Genomic DNA, 25,933 nt, shown 5'->3' on the forward strand with positions numbered 1-25,933 from the left:
AACGGGGGCTTGCTAGGCGTTATTTTTATAATTGCAAAAAAAAAACAATTTTGAATAACAATTAGGAACATATGTACATATGTATAAATATTTACATTTGTTTTTCTACTCATTCATGACTAATATATCATGTTCTTACGGTAACTTGATCAAATTATATTTCTTTATATTGGGCCCTATATAGAAAAAATAGTACACATTCACATTTAAAGCAATTTGGAAAGTAAAGACAATAAATAATACATATTTTCATTCATATTTAGACAAACAGATATCATCGCATTTACACCAGAATATATTAGAATCACATGTTTAATTGTAGGGCAGCTTTCAGTACTGCAGCACCTGGTTGTGAAATGTTTCATTCGACTTAGTCAAATAAGCTGAAATCCTCCTAGGCATATACGTTTATGTACATGTTCTGATATATCTGAATTTGCCTTTACTTTTTAAATTACCCTTATTAAGTTTATTTTTAAAACAAGTGTATTGAATGATTATCTACCTCAAATGAATTACCTATATTATTATATAATTATTATTACTAAAATACAATTGTTTATTTATGTTTTTGTTTTGTGTATAGTTGCTGAATGTTTTTTTTAAGTATTTTAAATAGGTTATCTTCATATATGTATATGTGTTTATATACACATTTTGTTTATAATATATGCAAACTAAAAATAAATATATTTGTTTAAGTTTCTAGTATTTTCAAATATCAATTTTTACGTTCAATGGTCAGTTTTCTTTGTCTGCAAATCCATTTTAAAAAATCGCACTGATAAAATGAAAATTTTTTAAAAATAAAACGCTCAATTAACATTAAATTTTTTACTTATAACCAAGTAAATAAATTGCACTAATTTTCTTCATAATTACCATTTTTGAAAACTAAAAGTTTTAATTATTAAGTATTAAGATTCGCAAAAATAAGCTAAATTGAATTAAATATTCAGTAATACAGGGTTATTTGTGTAAGAAATTTATGCGAAATCAATATTCATTGCCGAAAAAAATTTAAATAAATTGTCCAAAATAACCTCTTAGCATGTATCATATTAATTATAATATAGTACAGATTTGTTATTTGCTTACTTTCATTAAATATTGATAACGAATTACATTTTCAATGTTGTTAACTGCCACTATGTACAGTTTTTTAAATTTTGTGTTAATTTTCTATTACTAAGATTAAAAATAACAAATGTACAAACAAATTCGGCGTTTTCATTTACACCTTTCATTTGAGCTACGGATCTGGGTCACTGCATCGAAAGTCGAAAGCCGAAAGAACGAATAGAATGTATGCATGGTAAACGGTACTATATACGTATGGTAATACTACCCGCTCTTCATATGTATGCATGGTAAACGGACTATTTCACATATTGTCATAAAATTCTTGGTTTTTCAACTTTCGATGCAGTGATGACCACCGGTATGTTGCACCGCCAACGGTTGCACTGGCGAACTGCAGCTGGCACTCATCGATGTCTTCGATTAACGGGAGGTGCCTGAATATTCTAGCTTTGATGCTCGTGGACTTGAAAATAAGATTGACGAATTAGAGTAGGAGATCGGTGAGCACTGTTTTGACATAGTTCTAATCTCCGAGACCTTCTTAAAACCTTAGATCTGTATTAACCCACCTAATTTTAACTGCTATCGCGAAGACCGATAACAGCATGGATGGGGAGTTGCCATCTTTATAAAATCCTCAATCAAAAAGATTATTGATAGCTTTCGATGCGGTATGGCACGATGGACTCATGCATAAGCTCATTATTGACCTAATTTTCATCATCAGATCATACCTACCTCGTAGAAAGCTGGTGGTAAACGTAAATAATGAATTATCGTCTCCGAAAATAATCGCAGCTAGCGTTCTACAGGGGAGCTTACTTGGTCCATTCTTATTTTCCATATATATAAATGACATAATATTCCAAAAAACTGCCACATAGCTCTTTATGCAGATGATACCGCTTACTTCAGAAGTAGCACCAAACCAGACACTATTCGTAAACATCTTGAACTAGCGGGTGAAACAATGATGGAACACTTTACTAAGTGGAAAAAAAACAGACGTGATTTTCTTTAGAGTTAGAAAGCATAAGCCAAGTTCAGATCTAATAATCCCCTCAGGAGAAAGTTTGAAATGGCAATCAGTAATAAAATATATAGGAGTGGCGTTCGATAAAAAAATTAGATGGACCCCTAGCATTGAGGTAGCGAAATGCAAGTCAAATATCCTCAATATATCCAATATTTAATCGCCATAGTTATTTGTCAATTCAAAATAAAATAAAATTATATCACGCGCTCATATAACTATAATTAACCTGTGCTGCACCTGTATGGAATAACGCCTCCAATACTAATCTCTCCAAGCTCCAAATAATTTATAACACACCTATGTATACTAACCTGAAAAAACTGCATGCCATAAATAATATTCCGTTATTCAGACATTATTAACATACTAACCAGTAGATTCTATGACAGAATCACTAATATCCATTCTAACACACTTATGAAGAGTCTCGGTGATAACAATAAAATGTCTATACCCGTCAGGTATAAACACAGATTCTGCTTTAGAGAGTCAATATTATGTATTATGAGCATTTATAAGAATTGTAAATAGGTTTTTGAGCTCATTTTACTATTATCTTATACATTTTATTATACTATAATTACTAACAAAAAATAAAATAAAAAATTATCAGTAGATCAGTAGCTATTAAAATAGGTACAAGATGTATTGTGAACATAATTTAGTAATAATAAAACGCATTAAATATCAAAATCATCTATACTGTTAGTTTTTTTAAGAATCAAACTTAAAATAATAATATTTAAAAATGAATTCAACTATTATTTGTCCATGATTGAATGGTCTTTCAGGATTTTTTTTTTTTAAATTTGATTTTATTATTTAATATTGGTTATATTGTGATATGTAATTACATTAACATATTAATTATTTGTAAAATTTCGTTCAGGTATTTAGGCATCACAAGTAGCCTCCAAGATTATTGAACAGGTCGATCATAAGAACGGTGTGTAAGCAAATTTGGGAAGTCATGCATAAAAATTAAAAAAAAACAGTTTCCAGTTGTTGTCAAGGCTGACAATTATAATTTATGACAAGGTGAAATTCCAGGGCCTGGAATACTCGAGGGGCCCCGTGTCGGGACGTCCAACTGAACGATATTGATATTTAATATTGTTCTACAAAAAAATACATGTATTTATTTAATAGTAAATGTTTATTTCTCGATACACGCTTTATGTGAAATTGTGCCTGTTATATCATACTTTTTTATTCAATTATTTTAAACAGCAACCAACATATACATAGTTATATTTATTATAGTTCTGATAAATTTTTTACATATTAATGAGATATTTTTTTTAATTTATCATAAGGCCCAGGATTCCTCTGGGCGGCCCTGATTGTTCTTCAATATTAACAAAAATAACAGGGATTTCATCTACAGGAAATCCGTGTTCCACATTGTGTTGGGAACTAATCTAGACATTATTTTTTGGTAGTAGCCAGTTCAAATTGTCTTATTGATGTTGGATTTTACGAAAAGAACTCTGATGCTACAATATTTAAAAACACTTCACTATGGCAAGAGTTGAAGAATAACTCACTTACTATTCCATCGCCATGTGTGGGGTGACGAAGCATTTGGTTTATCATCAAACGTGCTGAGATATCACGCAGGTAAAAATTCATCAAATAAAGTCCAAAGAAAATACTTACATACAGGTTGTCTAAAAGCTGGAAGATATGTGGAATGGTCCAACTTGAAACTTTTAAAGTACAATTAATTCATAATGCACTAATTTAATTATATATTATCTTTTTATCGATGATGCCTAACAATAATTCAACGTTCACAAATTGAAGTCAGTTTGCATAACCGAGCAATCATTAATTTCAAGAATTAATATTAAATGAACAATGTAAATCATGTTAGAATAAATAATTTTACTTTGGATAATAAAAATATTATTTAAAATAACTTGGATAATAAGGCTTGTGTATTATGTAAATCATGATACATCACTAAATTTATGTGCATTTTTTAATTTTACAAAACAAAACTTTTTTTATACCCGGACAATTGATGATCAATTTAGAATGAAATATCAGATATTATTAACGTGGTAGTCCTAAGATAGAAAAAAATCGTGGCCTTTTGTGAAAAAAAATATTTACTATATAAATCAAAGGATGCATATAATCACATTTTTAATTTAATTTACTGTTATACGCATTGACCTTTATACATATGAATGCCTAAAGATGGCAGTTATAAAAAAAAGTGTAGAGACAGTGTGGTTATAAAATAAAACAGGATCATATTACATATTTATATTATAATAAATATATTATCATTCACAACCATTCGTCATACACAGCTGGATGATGGCCTCTAACATGCTTCCATTCGTCTCTTTTTTGGGAAACTCATCCATTGCATCCTGAAAATGCTGGATCGGGGCCTGTTTGCAACCTTTTACATTCTCTCGGGTACCATTTGAGCAATTCTTTCGTCCATTCTTCCAGCTACGTGACCCATTCATTTCCGTTACAATTTATTTACTCTCAATGTCACATCATACTTCTAACCCACATATTCTATCACTCATTATGCCAAACATACAGCGTTCCATACTTTTTGGAATGTACTGGATCTTTTGTAACATTCTGGCGTTCAATGCCCAAGTTATTTTTTACATATGTGTATATTTATCGAGTTCATATATACAGCATCTCGAATTTGATATTATAAAATGCTACCAACTGTCCCTATGGTACTGTACAAACATGATTGTTTATTGATGTTTGTAATTGGACAGGAAAGTACATTAGGGTTTACCTGTTAGGCCTTCCTGGTACATATACATATGTATAAAATAAAATAAAATGTATATAATATGTACAATGTTAGGGTGAATAAAACTATATGGCCCAAAATAACACTTTTTAAAAGCGATTCAAATTATTTATTCACAGATTTTAAAAATAATACATTTAAAACTTAACATGTCGGTCAATTGATTTTTTTTTTCACAAAAAAAAACTGTCTTTAAATTAATCATTTTTCATTAACACTTATTTTTTCCGTACCCCCCGGGTGCAGTCCGCTAAATATATGCTTTGGTGCAAGTTGACGTTTAGCATGTTATCAAGCTAGAGTATGGATCCTGAAAATGAAAACAATTAGATGACAAAGATTTAATGAACAAATAATATCATTAGAGGTGTGTACATACTGCATGCGCAGGAGGTACGGCAAACCTCAACTGGTTGAATTTTGTTCAGTAGTTGGAACATTGGTAAATGTAGCAGCTCTGAAAAATGCAAACCCATTAACCAATTACTTAAAACAGCATTGAAGCCGAAAAAAGGAAACTCACCTTAAGCTTTTACCATGAATTTTATATTCTAAAACGGACCAAGGCGGCAAGTGTAATATTTGCCGAATAGTATCTTGTATACATGCGCTGGCTACTTGATCAGATGCTGTTTTGTGCCAGACCGCGAGTACCACCTCCTGAAATAACCAAAATGAAAATATGATACAAAAAAAAATATATATATATATATATATATATATGCAGAACCTCGATTATCCAGACTAATTGTGGATGGAAGTAGTCCGGATAATGAAAAATCCGTATAATCGAAAAAATCGTAATTGACAGAGAAAGATGTATACATTCAGTATGAATAATTTTTCTATATTTACATCTTCTTAACCCTTTGCCCGCGGCAATAAATATAGAGAACAACTCCTGTACGCGGCACCTTTGTCGCGAATTTGGCAATCGAGTTTTCGACCTTAAATACAGATTTTAATATTTACTCAAGTAACCAGATATGTTAATTAACACATACAGTATTATTTTAAACAATAAAATAAATAATATATCTCGTAGTTTTGGCTTAATTGTCAAATAATCATTCTTCATATAATTGAGACGTATCGTCGCCATTGTTCAACAGACGTGACGTCACATTTACGAGGTTTCAGTATGATTCCACAAAAAACTAATTTTGACTGGTATATATTCATTTTAAGCAAATTGAATAGATGGCATTCAACTCTCAGTAATATATTCAACCAATTTTGAACCTTAAAACAGTTGAAATAGGCGCATATAAGGCTCAAAATCCCGTGCAAAGTTCAGAAATTCTATGGAAGACAGCCGCACTACAGACTTGTCGCGCGAAGCTTCCATAGAAGACGGCCGCGGGCAAACGGTTAATAAATCATTTCGAAAGAGACTGTATGTAAGTATTTATATATACATATATGTATGTAAGTATCGTTGATTGGGAACTTCGTAAACTAAACAAAGTTTATATGACGACAATTCTATTAGTTGAATATTATATTTTCTTCGATTCAAATAAATTTAATAAAAATAAAAAAAATGAATATTTACGATTAGATTCGCCGTGTTTAAGCTGTTTATATTACAAATACTGAGCGAAGCCGGGTAAAACAACTAGTATATAATAACATGAATATCAATATTAAATTATTCTTTATTAAGAAATTCAAAAATGGATTTTTCCTTAAAGCTAGCTGTTCTTTTTGAAGCTGTCAAATCGCGAATACTTTTCATACAAGAATGGACTAGATATTGGCTGTCCAGACGTTCGTCTTAGAATGAACCACATAAAAATACACTCTTCGACTGCTTCATATCCTGATTTTTTCATAACCTTACGCTCTGAGCTAAATTTCATAATTTTTTCACTATGTTTTTTTATATCTGAGATCGTTGATGTTCCAACATCATATTTATTTGACCAAAAACGTCCTAAGACACCGGTTTTTAAAACATTTATTATATCTCATTTGTCTTTAAATGATAATACAACACGTTTTATTTTCCATATTGGTAATATTAAAAATAAATATTTAAATCGCGATCAAATTTTCAATAAACAAACGTCCTTTGAGTATTGAATTTTGAAACTGAAACTGTCTCATTTTTGAATTTCTATGGTATGCATTTCAAAGCAGCAAAATCGTAAAATTTGTGTTTGTTTTTAACAATCGAGGTTCTACTGTATATAAAACAATAAGAGTAATTATTTAATACCACATATATTATGTAAAATAACAATAAAAAGTTGACACAAACTAGCTTCACTGACATGCACCGAGTATTATGAAAGTGGTCTAACTTGCCACTGTGATTACAATCCAATCATCGTCAACAATCCAATTTCGAAATAATTTTAAAATCTACAACAATATTTCAGAGCTGAAGTTAGACCTAAGAAAGATGTAGTAAAATACCAAATCGTACATGTAGTCTAATGTTGATTACGGCTCCGCAAATTTCTTCACCGACGTCAAATTGCTCTCCAATTATAGCCATACATATTTCTTCCCACGCCCAGCTTCCAAGGTTACGTCTTAGTCTAACTTCCTGAAATTTACCAATGAACTTTTACAACTTTTGTAACGAAAACAGTGTTAATCAATAACAACAAGGTTTTGTTCAACTTAGTTTTGGCAATTGATATAGCAAAAATAAAACTGTAATGATAAGTACAGATTGGCTACACGCTCTATTGTCAATTCCTTAGAAAGGACATGTACAAGCTTTTTTGCACACTTATACAAGCTTTTTTGCCCTCTTGCTTTAAACACTGATTGTTTTTACTAAGGAATTGACCATTTCTAAGAATACTGCACCCACGTGTATCCAATCCGTGATGATAAGATAAGCTATAAGTCTCACCCATTTTCCACCGTTAATATTGGCGCCGTCTTCCCACATCGGTCTTACACCAACTTTGAACAAATGAAAAGATGTATCGTTCGGCAGATCATCGGGCCGTGTTAAGTGACTGTACATCCCCCACCACTGCTCCACCGTGTCACACTGTCCCACCATTGCAAGTGACTAGAAATATAATAAATAGCACATCGTTAATACATATTATACATGATAAATCTTTCTTATACCGACATTGTGGAACATACGCAACCTGTTCGTAATTTTGTACGGAATTTGTTGCACTTCGTTCAGTTGCGTTCGAATTTCGGAACCACAACCAATACGAAAATTGTAGTTTATGCTCTTCTGTGGGTAAATTTGAAGGCGATTCTCGGTCGGGTGAACTATCTTGAGTTTCGTCGCTATCGTTTACACCATTCGTTTCATCGTCTTTCACCCTGCCGACACAAAAGTTGTTGTGTTTAATTTTCTTAAATTTTTATCATATTTAGGATTAAAAGATATTTTTAGAAACGTATTAGTTTACCCATTTATCGCTTTATGAAAAAGATTCATCCCTGAAAAGTTGTCCTTTAATCAAAATTTAGTGTATCAAACTTTTCCTTTTTCTTGGATAATACAGCTTATTGTTATCCTCTAATATGCATCAAAGAGAGCTTTTCCGTTTTTTTTCCTATTAATTTCAAATTGATTTTGTTTCTTAAAGCGAGTGATGGGTATATTCCTTCAAGAAAAATAATTAGTTAGAAACATTTCCTATAAAAGATGATATCAATTGAGGGTGACTATGAATTACAATAAATGATTACACTCAACTTCCAGAAACATTAATAATATGCAGTAGGATTCTCACAAAAGTTAAGAATCCGCCAGCAAGGATGCCGTTTGCAAGAAAACATGAAATGAGGCTCTAATTGTCTTGTTGAAGGAAAGTTAGCATCCGACATGAAAATTCGTTCGGCAACATTTGTGACAACAATTCGCGTTTATTATATTGTTAGAATAGAAGCCGATCAAAATGTACAAGGAGGAATTACGCATAACCATTGAATGGTACAAATACTCGAAAGAATCTTAACAAGCGAATAAAACATAAAACATTCTATCCAAAAAGATAAGTCGTCGAAATCGAAGAAAGTTTATTTATGTATAAAGAGAAAGAAGTGCTGGCAGGTTTTTGTTATTTATGTAATTATTGAATTAATATTATTATTTATGTAATTATTGAATTAATATTATTATTTATGTAATTATTGAATTAATATTATTATTTATGTAATTATTGAATTAATATTATTATTTATGTAATTATTGAAATAGGTTAGGTTTTGTTTAAATAAACATTATGTTTAAAAGAATTGCCTCCGGATACCGGTAAAGTACCGTTTATCTTTTTATATGTATGTGTGTTTATCTTTATATATCGACCATCATTGTTGAAGTTATTATTTATCTTTATTTAGAGTGGAGCTTGGGTCTATAAAGGTCGCTTTAAATTAGAAACGACTTCGTCGTTCGTCATAAAAAATGGTCAGATGAATAAATTCTTAGAACATTTATTATTCCTTTCAGCATACATACATTTTAAAAATTGTGTCGGTTTAATTGGTGGAATAAAAAGATGAACAAGGAATTTTTTTGATGTATGATATGATATCATGTGGTGTGCAAAATGTGAGGTTACTGCAGTGCGGTGGAAACGAAGAGTCTCAGAGAGAAATGACAGTGACAGTGCATTGAGGGGAAGATGACAACGAGGCTGTGGATGAAGTGTGGTGTGGTGTGGTGTGGTGAGTTTTGGTGTGGTGAGAAGCGAGGATACACTGGTGTGGACGTACCCCTGGGACATACTGGTTTGGACTAGTGGCGGGCGGGACACGTGCGCTCCGTGCGCTCCGGCCGTGCAGCCCCGCCGACCGATAATGCCCCCAACCGAAACTCAACACCCGCACCCACACTCACACTCACACTCACACTCACACTCACACTCACACTCCATATGCATAGATTACGCACATTTGGATCGCTCTTGCTTCTCGACGTTTTCTAATTTACCGCATAATTCGAAATTTTATTGTAAAGTAGCCCTCGCCCCTTTGAAGCTTTATTTCCTCATTCTCACGAAGCATACTTTCTGCAAATAGAGAATAAATTTGTAGGAATCTAGTACAACTTGTGCTATTACGAATCAAAACCAGTGATCTCATCAGTGGCAGCTCGTCCATATGGGCTGCGGGGCTGCAGCCTCCCAATACAGTACAAATGCATGCTATTTTTGTCGTCCACATGGGCTGCGGGGCTGCAGACCTCCCAGTATAGTACATATTCGAGCTATTTTTGTTTTCATTCGATCAACGGTTTGGTTAAAGAGCTTGTGGGAATCTCGTCACATTCATCAAAACATTTACTGCGACGCAGAATACATTCCCAAAACCAGTCGAAGCACACCTGCAGCCATTAAACTAAACTCAAGCGGAACGGTGCCAAAAATGTTCCAGAAAGCTCCACCCCTACCAGTAGAGCGGAAACAAACCGGTCGAAGCACACCTGCAGACATTAAACTACATCGAGCGGAACGGTGCCAATCATTCCAGAAAATTCTACCCCATCGACAAAAGCACATTCCTCGCATACGCATCAACAACAGCCAGCAACCAGAAACACTATAAAAGGAGGTACAACCCAAACAACACCAGTCGACCCACAGCAGCAAGCGTCGACACACAGCAGCAGACCAGTCGACATCCAGCTCCTGACCTCCTACACTACGCGGACTTGGAAGATCAACCAGCCGAACGAGCCAGCAACACACTGCCGTATCCAGAGACCTTCCGAAAATAGCCGAACGAACGAGCCAGCAACACACTGCCGCATCCAGAGACCTTCTGAACATAGCCGAATGCCGAGCCAGCGACACTCTACCATATCCAGAGACCGCTGAACGACATACTTTTGCCCAAATATAATACCTTTGTACAATAATTAGGCAAACAATAAAACTTTATTAAAACAAGCACAACAGTGTTTCGTTAGGCTGGGATACGGTCAACACATCCTACCCCGCCTACAAGCTACTACAGCCTGAATAATCTCTGCAGCCCCCCCCCCCCCCCCCCCCCACTATAAAATCTCACGAGCCACTACTGGATCTCATCAACATGCATAACTCAAGGGCAACGTCCCCTTCGACCATTCCAGAAGAAAGAGTTCGTCGCTCGATCGTAAAACGAACGAAACCCAACAGTGATGTCATCAGGCAACCGCAACACATGCTTGAAAGCGGTCTCCGTGACGAGCCCGAATGTGAAACGCCGGAAAACGCAAATATCGGAAGGCAAAGATCGAAAATCGAAAGATCAAAAAAAAAAAGGGTGCATGGTAAACGGTACATACTCACTTAATTTGCGCGAGCAGGATACAACAGGTACAAGAGGAACAGGCTTTTCCTCCCGTATTAATGTGCGCGCGCAGAATAGCTCCTTGGTATTTACCTCCTAGTGCGTAGCTCCTTGGGATTTCCCGTGTACTCGTGATTGCGTATCTGAATCGCCTTTACGGGTAAGCTGGACAAAGTATTTCGGCCACGGCTGACTTTCGTGTACGAGAACGGGACGCGATGATGTCATTTGTACAGATTAAGTTCGACGAGGGAAATATCATCGACCTAGTTTCGTATGGTACAAGTCGAACTATATCCCTACATTATAATATAAGGTTCGGTGATTACTGGTCACAAAGTCACTAAAATCTCTATAACGGAACATCTGGCAGCCGAGAACTTGAGAGTCAAATATTGCGTATTCGCGATTTTAATGGCAAAATTTGTCTTTGTGACCAGCGCAATGTGACTAATAATCCAATTACCTAATATAAAGGTTATTTTGAATTATTTTATATCAACCTGGATGTAATGCCATCTTGAGGAATATCACAGTTGTCTATTGCTGCCAATAAGCGGTTAAAAACAATAGTATTTATGTACACGCCAAGAGTACTAGATTGCAATGTCACTTTTACTACGTATGTCATGTTGGCGGCCTACCTTACTTCCTTCCAGCCATCATAAATAGTCTTGAAACAAACCACACCATCATTTCATTCCTTACGCTCTCATACACTCAAAAAATAAATTTATTTTTCCCTAAATTTAAATATAAAAAAATGAAAAGCGGGGTGACATCAACAGGGTCGCCCGCAGAAGTACATTCATAATTTTATACTGTTCATGTAAGTTTTTAATGATTAAAGTATTATATGTAGAAATTACTTTTTAGAAGTGCTCTGGTTTTTATATTAGAAAAAAAGCCATCTTAAAGGTCTGTTCATACTTATCCAGCACGACCCGAATCCTGCAAGTACGGACAGTATTCTTTAGTACATTCTATATAGACGCGTATGAATGCGTAAATGCGCATGCGCGGATGGAGTATGAATACGTCCAAATAATGTACCAAAGAATACTATCCGCACTTGCAGGACACCTGCAGGATACGGGTCGTGCTGGATAGGTATGAACAGACCTTAATATGTGTATATTTATACCTATGAAATTAGTTATAACAAGATAATAATAACAAGAATTGGACGTGCGTAGACTCTTCACCGCAGGGTATAAATTATAATTAAAATGTATAATTACTTTAGTTTCTCCTACAACTTACAAGGAGCAGAAAATTAATGTGGGTTGATTGGAATAGTGAACTATCTCTCAATGAATTCAGAATAGAGTTACTAATTTTTTTTCAATGAACGAAATCATTTTTTATGAACAGTTATAATATATGATGTGTATTTACACATACATATATTAATGTGGATGCATGCGCTTGCAGTTTTAGCGCCAAATGACGCATCGTGGTAAATGGTCGTCGAAGCTGAGTGTTAGGGGCACACGGAGCTGTCAGTGGTCGGTGGTTTTTGGTTCGCGCTCCGCGGCTGCCTGGCGGTGGTCCTCTTCGCTCTCTTCGTGTTGACGCGCCTCCACCCCACCCCGCCCCACCTCACCTCGCCCCACTCCTCTCGCTAACATGGTGAGTTTCGTCCTCCTCGTCCTCCTCGTCTTCGTCTTCCCGCACCAATTATATCCATGTGTTAATCGCGGTCACCCTCGCTTTGTTTTCAGGACGTATTCTTCATGATAAGACGCAAGAAGCTCACTATCTTCACAGACGCCAAGGACACGGCCACAGTCCTCGAACTCAAAAAGATGATCGAAGGTTATATATCTATTTTCAATTTTTTTATCTTCATAAAACCTTAACCTCAAGTGACCATCTTTACGACGGTTTTCAGATAAAGACATCAATTATAAGTTAGACTAATTTTTATATCACAGAGATATGCATGTTATTTAACACGGGGTGGAATTTTCGGAGAATTGTGATTTAGCATATATCGCATAATTGGAAGTAGATACCGCTTTTTCTTGAAATAAATGATCAAATATTCTGTTGCGAATAGCTTTTCCGATAATCGTCTTTGAGTGAACCATGTACAAAATAATATAATGTACTATATTTATAAGTGTTTAGTTTCAATTCATTTGTGGAAATACTCATTGAAATGTCAACAGACATATACTAGTAGAAAATCAAAACCAAAGGAATTTATAATGAGACTGTTAACTGTTGTGAATAATGAAAATTTAACATATTTATATACGGTCCGCCTGATTAATATCTATAATCTTAAACTATAATAAACGATATTTAATTAATTAATATTGATAATTCAGAAATTACTACAAAACACGTCTCAATATTTAAATAGTTCTACAATTTCTATTGGTTCTGTTGAGCGACCGAGAAGTAAAACCAGCAGAATAGATTAGTGGTTAGCATATAATGCTTTGAACAGAGTGGTCACGGGTTCAAATCCCAGTAGTTTCTGCTGGCCAAACCTTGGATTTGTGACTCCAGGTCGATCGTTTCCTATCAGAGTTTGCCAATTTTTCTGATTTTCATTGACATGGCTCCATCAAATTGGCAGCCTTACCCATTTTTCGCAAATATTGAGTTTTCAGCAATCTCGAATTTCACTGAATTGTATAAAATGCTGCAAATTTACAAATTTGTCCATAGATGTCTCTTTGGATATTAATTGATATGTATACATGTAATTTGTATAATATTTGTATCAAATGTAAAATGTTTCTGACCAGAAAGGCGCATTGGAGTAAACTATTAGGCCTTCCTGGTATAAATTAAAGATAAAAACGTTATTTCCCGAAATATTCATGGGTGTGTATTAAAATGACATTTTGCCAATTTACGATTTATACAAATTATAGCACTAATAGCATTTGAAGTATTTTATGCATTTGAATATGAATAATTTTATCTCAAAAAATTGGACAGCAAATTCGTCAAATATAAATAATAATAAAATAAAATATGATAGATTTCAATGTAATTCAAATGTACTTATTATTTTTAATTTTACCTTTTGCAGGAATATTAAAAGTTACTCCAGCGAACCAGATGTTATTTAATAAAGATAACCAAGTTATGGAAGATGATAAGACTTTAAATGAATACGGTTTGACCCCAGCGACAGCAAAAGCTCAGAGTCCATCTCCCATTGGTTTAGCTTTAAGGTTGTAAATATCTTTTTTATGGCTTTGTTACAGTAAAATATGCTAGCAGTTGGCTATTTTGTATCGATTTTGTGTGTTTTAATAGTGTCAATACATGTCTTTTTAGGAAAGAAAATGGCGAATTTGAAAAGTTAGACTTGACACCTTTTTCTGCCCCTCCTGATTTACCTGATGTGATGAAGTCCCAAGAAAGTAATGGCCAGGAGCAAGTCGCTTGAAATGTCATCAAAATAGCGAATTAAGCTCACCAAATGTTTTTTATTAACAATAATTTTGTTGATATCTATCTTTATGCACATTTTAATGATCAAAACAACACTTGGTGGTAAAATATATTTTTTAATTTACGTTAGAAATATTTATTTGAATTTTCATAACCAATATCATCGATGTTGGACTATAATGCTTTTATATTTATTTTCACTTCATCTTTAAATGAAGTATCGCTGTGCTACAAAAATTCGACCCTAAAAGTTTTCGTGTAAATCACAAAAAAATCGAATTAATCTTAAATATGAAAATAGAAAAACTGATAAAATTTTGCTGCCATTATGAAAAATGTTTAAATTGAATTTGCCATAATAATTTAATGGTCGATATGGTACATACATATATTGGATCAAATTCCTTATTATTTTGTTTTGTGTCTGATAAATCTACAGAAAGTGTCTATTTTTTTTATGGAAAAAATAAATAAATTCATTTGAAGAAATATTGTTTTGTATTTATTTATGGTACATAAAAACGCTCTTCGTGTCACTGTTGATATTTTTGGAAGCGTAACTTATTCATGGTACCATACAACAATGTAAATCACTTTTTTCAAGTGAGCCCAATAATTTTGATGGCTGTCCAAATTTTAATTTTTTCATTTGTAGGAATTCAATACAATGTATGTAGACAAAATTGGTTGGTTTTGAATTAGTTATATGTACCTAGAAATGTAGTCTTGACTTTGTGCACATTGGAATATGTATGTAGGTATTAGAAAAAAAATCTCGAAGGAAATATTACAAATATCAACAGTTTTTTTGTAAAGCTAAAATAAAAAAATCACAGCCCGCGACATAAAATTGTTGTTACATGATTTTATCAAGGTTAGGTTGTTTTCGATTTTATTTGTATTCATTCCAAGCTATAATTTATAATTAAATTTGAGAAAAAAAACCAAGAACAATCGAAAAATATTGTATGGTGATTTAATAATAAGTTGTGTCGTGTTTTAGTTTGCAAAAACACCATTTTAATAACCACAAAATAATTCAAATTTATACTGATTCTTTTCACTGTCCCAGATAAACAAGGATTAAGTGGCTTATGTATACATATATATGTATGTACATTGTATCCAAAAGATTAGAACAATATATTTTTTTTTCTTTAATTAAGATGTAGTTGTAAAATTAAAAAAAACCATGTGAAACGTATAAGAGGTTAGTAAAAAATAGGAAAAACTATATTTTTTATGTAAAATAATTATTTCATTTGCATTACATGGTTTGAAACCAAATGTTATGGTATATCAGAATTTGAATTTATGACTTTGTAGTAATTTAATTCGTTATATCCCATATCAGTAAGAAATTTCTTATAATGAAATTTGATCAAGCCAGAGCAGGCCAAGTAGTGACCACCATCGTGATCGACAATTATTGCATCGGAAAATACACCTGCTAATGTCTCGCTCATTTCTGTGGAAAAAATAATTTCAATTAGTAAAATTTAATTTCCAATACGTTGATAGGATAAATGTTAAGTTACCTTTAGGTATAATTTTATCAGTTTCTCCGAACACGTGTAAAGTAGGAAGAGTGATTTCTTCGTCGTAAAATCCCTTGTGAACCAAACTTCCCGAACAAAATCCAGATGCTATTATCGCAAATTTAAATTTGTATGGGAGTACTAAAACAATAATTCAAAATCAGTTGTTGAGTATCACAAATCGACAGCGTAAGTAAATTTACATATTAAATAAGAGTCAATTATATGACATTTATATAAGTACATACACCCTTTTTGTTGCATAGCAGCTAATATTCCGGCTAGACAAGCTCCCTGTGAAAAGCCCAATATTCCATCAAATGGACCATGATCTTTAAAAGTCTTTTCTAACAGTTCTAAAGTTTCCGTGAATCCTATCGCTGGCCCACCAATTCTGGTCCCGCTGAATGTGTAGTCCTCTGCGTTAAACCACCATCCTCTTTGATCAACTTCTAATATAAAAATAAAATGATTTCGATTTAATAGTTTTTAGTATAAGAATTGAACCCTGAAATATTTTTTTACATCCCCAACTACATGAAACTCTTTTACGTAAATTTAAATTGTAAAAAAATATAGCTTTGATTCTATACATTTATTATGTCAACTTTTAACCTTACTAAGTATATTTACATATATTAGGTGAAGCGGAAAGAAATGACGATTTTTTTTATGCCTTCTTTTGAAGTCAGTTTACTTTTGGTTGCCGTTGAATAAATACGTCACTATTCGTATTATTTTGAAGCTCCGTTTATCCTGTTACGGTTTTCATTTCATTTTTTTTATTTTCACCCATAGAAAAAATGTCACTTATCTCAAAATCGATAAGATGCAATTGTGATGTGTTTTTGTTTGACAAGGGGTTAAAATCCAAAGAAGCTGTTGAGAGTGTTTGTAAAACTTGATATTTTGAAAGTTAATAAATGTCAACTGGTTCAAGATATTTAAAAAATAAGCCGAAACAAGGAAGACATAAAAAAATCGATAACGAAGTTCTGAAATCACTAGTGGAATCAGATCCGCGTAAAACGATTAAGAAATTATCTTAAGACATTGCCTGTCCCTGGTCAACTTTAAAGGATCATTTAAAAATGCTTGGGAAAAAACAAGAGTTTGGGTTTTGCACGATTTGATAGTCAGCCGTGGGTCAATGAGTGACCATTTTTTCTTTGTTGCTGAGCACATATGTAACCGATCCGCTTTTAAGAAAAATTATTACTGGGATGAGAAATAGATCCTTTGCACCATCGGATTATCCTTTGTTTCGAAGTATAGAACATTTGCTTCAATATAAAAAATTAGTCTCCTAAATGCCTTTTTTTAATCATAGGAGCCAAATTTTTATAAAAGCGACATCGAAAAAATGGCCAAATTATGGAAAGATATTATTAATAATAATGGGAATTACTTATCTCAATAAATAGAATGTAATTTTTTTGTCAGTATTTTAAGCAAAAATTTCGGAATGAAGGAAGGTATTTAGAGCACATTTAATGAGCCTAGTTAGGTCTCAAAATTGAAATTTTTACATCGACTAAACTTTCATGCCGTTTTTTCGAAATGAACTAACCATTTTCATTCGCATCTTCCGAGTTTGGTTTAACCACGTGTGGGGCCGTGAGGAATGTAACATTCGCGATTTTGGCGACGGCTTTTCGGAACGATCCGATCTTGGCTTTGAAAGTGTCTCCATTCTGACGATAGCCATGTAGAGCTAATATTTTTAATTTTGCATTCGAGTGTGGGGGTTGAGGAGGTTCCGAAGATTCTGACAGCCTTGACGGCTCCAACGTTGCTGGCGATGCATCCGACATCGCAAACGTCAAATTGGTCTGCAATTTGGCCATAACACGTCGATGAACCCACATATCAATGTGACAGTTGTTATCTAAGTCTCCAAATCAACTATGACCTTATTTTATGTCGATATATTACCAATTATTACAGCTATTGAACTGTTCTTTTTCAATTGGTCAAACTATATTTTTATGGTTTATGTTAAAATAAAAATGGTACTAAATTTCTAAATAACTGTCCTAATCATTTTGAACCTGGCCCTGTCTGGTTGGACTAGGGCGAATGCTTGACAATGTTCCAAATTCGGTTAGTTATTCGTAAGTGGAAGTATAGCATGAAAGAACATTTCGGTGTTCACGTTCTGTATTTTATGGGGGTAGGTTCCAGTAGCGGCTGGTGAGATGTCATAGTGGGGGGGCTGCAGAGATTATTCAGGCTGTAGTAGCTCGTTAACCAAACCGGTGATCGAATGAAAATAAAAATAGCTTGAATATGTACTATACTGGGAGGTCTTCAGCCCCGCAGCCCATGTGGATGACAAAAATAGCATGCATTTCTACTGTACTGGGAGGACTGTAGCCCCGCAGCTCATACGGACGAGCCGCCACTGGTAGGTTCACAACTATTTATTTCGACAGCCGGGAAGTAAGTAATTGCTTACCGGCGAAGCGCTGTTCAACCGACGGTTTTACGACTAGTACCTTGGGGCTGCTACAATTTCAACACGTAATTAATTATTGGAATGCAGAAAATACATTTATTAAAAAAATGTCCCTTTCTTCAAAAAATATGTACATAATAAGTTTATGTACATATTTTACATAATAAATATTCATATAATAGAGAAAATAATAAAATATTTTAGAAATAATCTCACCAACTTCAATTTTTCTTTCTTGCTTTCATAATCACTAATTAAATTTTTAACTTCTAATTTTGCCGTTTATTTATGTTCAATGACCAACAATGCAAAATTATTTTGTCTTGATTGTCCGATAGAGTTTCTTTCGTTGTTTTTAATCATTTTTAATTTACTGAAAGATCTTTCAATACTCTCCACCGTTATTGGTAAAGTAAAAAATAGCATAAACACGACATAAGCTTCCGAAAATTCACTTTCCAAACAACTGTATTTTGTTATAAGTAAATATGAAAATTGTTTTATGGTCACGTTTTCAGTGAAATTGTTTTTCAATAATGAAATTACTTGAATGAACTAGTCATCAAATTGATCTGAGAAAACTTCTGGATATTTTTTCCTTAATTTTAAACAATTTTCTAAAATATTTTAATTGTGATGAATTCATAATATTACGAGGTTCAAGAAAACTGAAATAGTTTTTCACTGACTGCATTCCTTGAAAGCAACTTTTAATTTTCACGTTTACCTTGTTAATAATGCTATAAAATACATTTAGTCTGAATAGTTATTCACTGTTGAATCTGTAATCGGATGCTAACTCATCAGTATGACGTTTAATGATATTTTGACGTTTGTTTTCAAAGTCATCATTTGAGCCCCACTTCCTGCTTCTGATTTTATTTCTTCGTATTGATAATACGTAATTTACTAACATTATCTAAATCATTACTAACATATATACGATTTGACACCAAAGTGGCTTCGTCTAAATTAAGATATCGTTTCTGCAATATTTTCGTACTCGAGCGGCTACACGCCTCATTTGTAATTGACCATACATAACTAAATGTGTCATACGCACCTTAGCTTATATATGGCATCAAATATGATCCATATTTACTTGGCTTTTGTTGGAATACACGATAAAGTATTTTGTCATTTTCTGTCTTGATCTGTTACAATATTCAATATATTTAGATAGAAAACAATATTTTTTTCATATTGAGTGTTAAAAATTTGGGCCCTTGTCGAGCATGGGCCCTGATGCTTTGCATCACTCCGCGCAATGTTAGCTACGCCACTGTGTATTCTATATAATTTATATATAATGTATAGATTACATTCAATATCGATGCATCCCACACATTTTTTTGATTTCATCCATCCTATTACCTTCCCTGTATAGTGAGTGTATAGTGAGCTTCTTTGCACCCTATTACATTCTCTCGAGTACCATTCGAACACTGAAACTTCTTTCAGCTTCCAAAGTTTACTAAATATTTTTGGATCGTATGTCAGCATCAATTTCATAACTTTCCAGCCAGTTCCAGCACATCTCTGGTATCTGGTACTTTTATTTTTTACAAAATAATATACATATAAAAATTTCAGTTGAATAATATTTTTTTTTGTTCTTTATTAATATAAATACTTTTATACGTACATATGTGTATATATTGATTAGGATATAAATAAATAATAAATTTCATAAATAATATTATGTATTTTCTTTTAAACTTTCATCACTGGTTTTAAATGCGTTTACTTTTCTTGACGGAAAAGCAAGACATAATACTGCAGATACTAAAAATGGTTAATATGTATGTACATATGTTTAAAAATTATGTATGTATAACGATTAAAATAAACAATGTAGGTTTATGTATATTACTTACAGTATAATAGCCCAGAGAAGAAGAAAAAACTCGCAGGACACATTACGCTAATTAAATATCCAATTATATTAGTTCCAAAAACAGATCCAACGCGCCCAATCATTAATGTTAAGCACACTGCCATTGCCCTAAAAATATATTTTGATCATTTATTTAAAATATATGTTTAATAGGAACCTCGAAGAAATTTAATATTTACCTAACGTTTGTTGGAAATATTTCTACAACATAAGCATTAATGATGCCAATGCACGTTCCAGCAAGTTGCAAGCCAAAGAACAATGTAATAGATATAATGGTGTTTGTGATCCAATGTATGACTAATCCACATGTTCCATTTAATATGAAAATTATTATAAGAACATTTCTTTTACCAACTGTTTTGAGAAGGAATGCGGTGCCAACTGTTACAATGGTAACAAAAGTAGATAATAAAATAGATATAGGAAATGTGTTAGTGTTTAAAGAATCGTCACATATAGAAATCGTCGATGGAACCTGTAACAGAAGCAAAATATTTTTACTACTTCCCAAAAATTATTATTTATTTAAAATGTTAACAAGGGAAATTTTTTTATATGAATTCAACAAATATTACATTATTATAATGTTATCAACATAACTTTATATCTGAAATGATATGTAATAAATTATATGAACATCTAACTCACAAAATTACTTGAATCGTTTAATGGTTCTTTGGAACTTAATATTCCGCATATATTTTGGGAATCGCCCGCCATTCCTTCATTGAGGATTTTATTTAAGACATCAGGAAACCAAATATAAAAGCCATTCGTCCTAAAATAAAAAAATAATGAATCAAATAATATTTATTATTATTTTAACCATATTTATTATCCAAAAACTTACACTGCGAAGGTGGCGAATTGCAAAAAGCATGCTAGCATTGTATATTGAATGTATGGAGCCTTAAAAAGGGGACTAGTTTGATTCCAAATTTTGGTTAAAAACGAACTATTGGCAGAATTGTTTTGGAATCCAATTTCTTCTTCAATTTTTTTCACCTGTGTTTTATTTATTTTTAGTTAATTTTAATTTTTGTTGTTCATTTATAAATTAAAGGGATACTAACCGAAAACTCTTCTGGTGATTTTCCAGAATTAACTGAATATATGTGTTTAAGAATTTTTAATGCTTCCATCGATTTTCCCTTGTTCATCAAATATTTTGGACTTTCCGGAAAGTACATGAATAAAAAAGCACATATTGCAAATGGAAGTGCAAATAAAGCCACTAAAAGTCTCCATGGTCTATAAATATAAGGCAAGAAGCTTATGCTAATTTTAAAATCAAGCGGAAGAACACCCCAAGCAATTACTGAAATGAAATGCATAATATATGTAAATAGTTAAATTATGTACATATATATATATATATATATATATATATATATATATATATATATATATATATATATATATATATATATATATATATATATATATATATATGTATGTCTTTTTGTTTTAGGTAATATAAAATACTTACATGGAACGACTGCAGTACCTACAGCTACAAAAGCATTTGTAAGGGTTAGCATAATATCTCTTTGATTAAGTGGACTTAATTCACCAATGTACGCATAACCCAGTGACGAAGCAGCCGAAATACTGAAATTATATGAATGTCATGTATGTATGTATGTATTCAATTATTTCAGTCTTTCACATTGATGTAAAATACACATAGATGGGCCCTGACGTGTGATTTTGGTCGGAGATCTTGTCTTCACTAACTGAGGGGTGCGGGGGGTTTAAATAGCGAGGAAGTTGGGAATAAAATGTTTTTTTCCCTACGACGCAGTGGTACCTACCTACCTACTAAGAGAAACTGTGCATGCGCCATGTATTTTGCATGCGCCAAAAGGGAGACCAGTATAAGACGTGAAGGCGGATCTAGTGTATTATACATCAATGGTCTTTCATCATAGAAAATTTACTTACAACAGGCTTACAATGAATCTCAACCCTGCAAAAGTTATTAAGTCTGGAGCGAAACTCGATAAGATCGAACAAAAGGACCCAAAACCCATAGAAAACACCAACATTTTTTTTCTTCCACGTGTGTCAGCCAGGTAGCCCCACGCGTGTGAAGTAATTATTATTCCTTGAAAGTTCACAACAATAATTCACAATATATAGATAAGATAAACAATTAGTAATTAATTAAATAAACCAATATTACCTATAAATGGAATGGCAGCAAGCCAACCCTTTTGAGTCAACGTTAATTCTAAATCGCACTGACATACTGGTATTACATAGCTGAATCCAAGAGTTTCCAAAATCATTCCAAGCATAAGGAAGCCAACAAATAAACCAGATAATATGTTGAACTTCCCGAAACCTTTAAGATGTACAAACATATTTGAAGTTTACTTCATGTTTTTCAAACTTAGCAAGGCTGTGAAACTGGAGTCAGATTTCACATTAAAATCACATTATTATTATTTAAAATGTATGTATGTTAATACTGAATTACTGATGAACTTATAGGTTTCATGACAGCGAGTCACCAATACCCAATGTACGTATGAACATATGTATGTAAATATGTAGATCTGAAAAACATTGTTCCATAGCCCTGCTTAAAAGTACTTAAAAATTCACAAATTGACGTAGCTCATGAGAATAGATTTTAGTAAGGTTTTAAAATATTATAAAATGAAACTTACCCGTCATTGTCATGGCATATTCAAAAGGTACAATCGTTTTACTTTCTGATCTTTCATTTTCAACATTTTCGCTGATCGACGGAACGTTGTTGACCGACTCCATCTCATCAAAGTCAGAATGTGGGCACATCTCTCGGTCGCGATCTAAATAAATTCTAACATTTTCATTTCATTTGCGTATATTATCTTGCTTCATTGTTTGCTTATATACGATCGTATGGTTTTCTGCTTTTTCGTTAATATTACGCAAATACACATATAAACGATCTATGTAAACTCTGTGTAAACGATCAAATTTTTTTTCGACAAAATTTACACGCTAAAATGGGAAAAGAGAAAGATTTGCAACAACCAAAAGATAAGACCATTTTACATGCAAATTTAGCATGCGTTGGTGATTCAATTTTTAAAATGTTGATAATTGAATAGGAAAATTATTAGAGTATTTTTATACACCTACATACATTATTTTATGTGTTCATTCAAAAATAAAATTTAAGTGATACAATAGAGCACGTTTTGATTCACTGAAATAGCAAAAATGCTTCGCATTCAATATCAAAGGCGAAACGTCAACGAAATATTTTATATACATATATTGTATATATACTATACATAAATAAACTATGCGGAAAATAATAAATTGATCTTTTTTTATTATTGATAAACATACATATATTGACTAATACTGACGTATGGATGATTGACGTAACAGAACAACGCAATATAAATACATGTGTAGTATACATAATTTTGAATTATATTTATTATACCTACTAACTTTGTATAAGAAGTATTATGTTCATAGATATAGAATAACATGTTATTCTATATCTATGGTCATGGCTTTATTTTTTCTTTCGGGGATATAAAATGAGTGTATTTTGACTAAAATGACGAAATGCGGGGAGGGAACATATCCACGGGCCCGTGCTATTTGAAGGGCCCCAATTCTGGAAAAAATCATAACATAACAAGAACATATTGAAATAAATATATATTTATATATATATATATATATATATATATATATATATATATATATATATATATATATATATATATATATATATATATATATATATATATATATATATATATATATATATATATATATATATATATATATATATATAGAGTTATGAGCAGAGATCAGGAGGACAAGTTTTTTTTAGCCACAAAAAAATGGTTCACTATTGTGCTACAAAACAAGAGAGCAAAAATAAGGTTGACAATAGTGGACATTTTTTTTGGGCAAAATAAACTTTTCCACGGATCTCTGCTTATGAGTAGAGGTAGGATAGCCAAGGTGCCGCTCATTGTTCCATTGTTGTAAATCCTTTGTAAAAAAGGTTCGGCAAACCTTTAACAATGCATTTACAACATTTGAACAATACGCGGCACCCTCTGGGTCCGGGCTTTACTTATGAGTTTTCATATTAAAATTAATACAAGTCAAGTAAATAAAAAGTAATTTAAATTTTCAAACAGTTTGGTAAAGAAACACTATTAATCATTTTCAAAATTTGTAATATCTATAGAAATAAAGTAAATATGAATAAACTTGTTTTTTATAGAAATACAAAATTGTAATTACCTCGTGAATAAAATAAAATTCTACGAGTATTTTGCGATAGCATATCAGTCGCTTTTTCAAGGACCTTGCAGTACGGTGATTTGTTTACATATGCATGAATACATATGTACACATGTACGAAACACGTTTCTAATTAACTTTTTGGGATTGTAGTTGTTTCTTGTGTTTTGTTGTTTCTTAGGTTTGATCAAAACAGTGTTTATATACATACATATATAATGATATATTTTACCTTTATGTATATATATATTGATATGGCTATAGTTATTATTGTATTTTACATATTACCTTCATGTACGTATGTACAATATATCGGTACTGCAATTTCAGGGCCGAATTTACATATAAATTAACTAGACTGACGCCTAGGGCCTCAAAATCCAGGTGGCCTCCAGCCGAATTGCATAATATGGGACGAAAGCATATGCAAAAACCACGTAAAAGTTACAGTGCTATCACCGATCACCTCAGTCACTTGTTCCCTGATGTTAATTTTAAGGGGATACTACATACATAGGATTAAAGCTTACAATTTTTTGCAGAAAATTGAAGAATTACTGTTTGTGTTGTATTTTTGGAACCGTGTACTAGGCCATTTTCACAAGGCCAATAAAGTACTTTAGGAATCAGATCTGCTATTGAGTTTCTTGCCAATCTGACATTATCGAAGCAATACATTCAGCAAAGTTTTGAACTATTGATGGAAGCATACCCATAAGATGTTGACCTGAAGCTTACTGACGAGTTTATGCACTTATGTATTCACTTATGCACTGATGAGCTTATGCACTTATGTAATTATGTATTCATATCTATGTATGTACGTACATTGGAGTTGCCTCCCAAGTGGAATAGCCGAGGGCCTCTCTTCATCTAAATTCGGCTCTGGGCAATGGTTAATGTTGTATTTATCATGTCGTGAGGTAAAGAAACTATTAATTTATTGTATATAATTCAACCCGTAGTCAGGGCCACGTTTGAGGATTTAGTCGCTCGTGTGCAAACATATTGAAAAAAAAATGAGGGCAGATATTTTCCGAGAGTATTAAAAAGGAATGAGAATTAATATTGCTTGATATTAAAAATGCTGCACACCATAATGCTTTCACTGCTTAATACATATGTATTATACTTCAACTAAATAGACTACCTTTACACT

At 32.6% G+C, this 25,933-nt stretch overlaps 5 protein-coding genes across 20 annotated transcripts in view; 1 reads left to right on the plus strand and 4 right to left on the minus strand.

Annotated features, from left to right (window-relative positions):
• Window positions 1-25,933, minus strand: part of LOC143919269 (uncharacterized) — a 494,191-nt gene that overhangs the window by 135,956 nt on the left and 332,302 nt on the right. The gene's annotated exons all lie outside the window — the stretch shown is intronic.
• Window positions 5,014-9,793, minus strand: eIF4EHP (eukaryotic translation initiation factor 4E homologous protein). 15 transcript variants are annotated; one of them, XR_013261209.1, is made up of 9 exons: window positions 9,627-9,789; window positions 8,315-8,512; window positions 8,039-8,225; window positions 7,789-7,953; window positions 7,351-7,473; window positions 5,650-5,866; window positions 5,443-5,579; window positions 5,299-5,376; window positions 5,014-5,229 (listed from the first exon to the last, which is right to left on the minus strand). XR_013261209.1 is itself a non-coding variant. In XM_077441511.1 (8 exons), exons 2-7 carry the CDS (start codon window positions 8,341-8,343, stop codon window positions 5,325-5,327), a joined length of 693 nt encoding a protein of 230 aa, XP_077297637.1. In that variant the 5' UTR covers window positions 8,344-8,512; window positions 9,627-9,793; the 3' UTR covers window positions 5,014-5,229; window positions 5,299-5,324. The 15 variants fall into 15 exon arrangements, 4 of the variants coding, with proteins under 4 accessions (XP_077297637.1, XP_077297638.1, XP_077297639.1 ...); XR_013261206.1 differs by having other exon boundaries at window positions 5,775-5,866; window positions 9,627-9,785; XR_013261211.1 differs by having other exon boundaries at window positions 5,775-5,866; window positions 7,341-7,473; window positions 9,627-9,785.
• Window positions 12,609-15,089, plus strand: EloB (transcription elongation factor elongin B). The gene is made up of 4 exons (XM_077441517.1): window positions 12,609-12,818; window positions 12,911-13,004; window positions 14,239-14,383; window positions 14,490-15,089. The coding sequence occupies exons 1-4, from the start codon at window positions 12,816-12,818 to the stop codon at window positions 14,599-14,601; spliced, it is 354 nt and encodes a 117-aa protein (XP_077297643.1). The 5' UTR covers window positions 12,609-12,815; the 3' UTR covers window positions 14,602-15,089.
• Window positions 14,624-18,014, minus strand: LOC143919274 (esterase GA18864). Of its 2 annotated transcripts, none has more exons than XM_077441509.1 (4): window positions 17,715-18,014; window positions 16,393-16,596; window positions 16,145-16,285; window positions 14,624-16,074 (listed from the first exon to the last, which is right to left on the minus strand). In XM_077441509.1, exons 1-4 carry the CDS (start codon window positions 18,010-18,012, stop codon window positions 15,896-15,898), a joined length of 822 nt encoding a protein of 273 aa, XP_077297635.1. In that variant the 5' UTR covers window positions 18,013-18,014; the 3' UTR covers window positions 14,624-15,895. The 2 variants fall into 2 exon arrangements, with proteins under 2 accessions (XP_077297635.1, XP_077297636.1); XM_077441510.1 differs by having other exon boundaries at window positions 15,766-16,074; window positions 16,393-16,593; window positions 17,715-18,003.
• LOC143918796 (putative niacin/nicotinamide transporter NiaP) lies at window positions 20,193-23,374 on the minus strand. The gene is made up of 10 exons (XM_077440863.1): window positions 23,178-23,374; window positions 22,688-22,849; window positions 22,447-22,609; window positions 21,992-22,113; window positions 21,576-21,820; window positions 21,353-21,507; window positions 21,151-21,280; window positions 20,679-20,977; window positions 20,480-20,607; window positions 20,193-20,387 (listed from the first exon to the last, which is right to left on the minus strand). The coding sequence occupies exons 1-10, from the start codon at window positions 23,305-23,307 to the stop codon at window positions 20,302-20,304; spliced, it is 1,620 nt and encodes a 539-aa protein (XP_077296989.1). The 5' UTR covers window positions 23,308-23,374; the 3' UTR covers window positions 20,193-20,301.

This window comes from Arctopsyche grandis, chromosome 11, assembly GCF_051622035.1.
Source record: "Arctopsyche grandis isolate Sample6627 chromosome 11, ASM5162203v2, whole genome shotgun sequence".
Taxonomy (NCBI): Eukaryota; Metazoa; Arthropoda; class Insecta; order Trichoptera; family Hydropsychidae; genus Arctopsyche; species Arctopsyche grandis.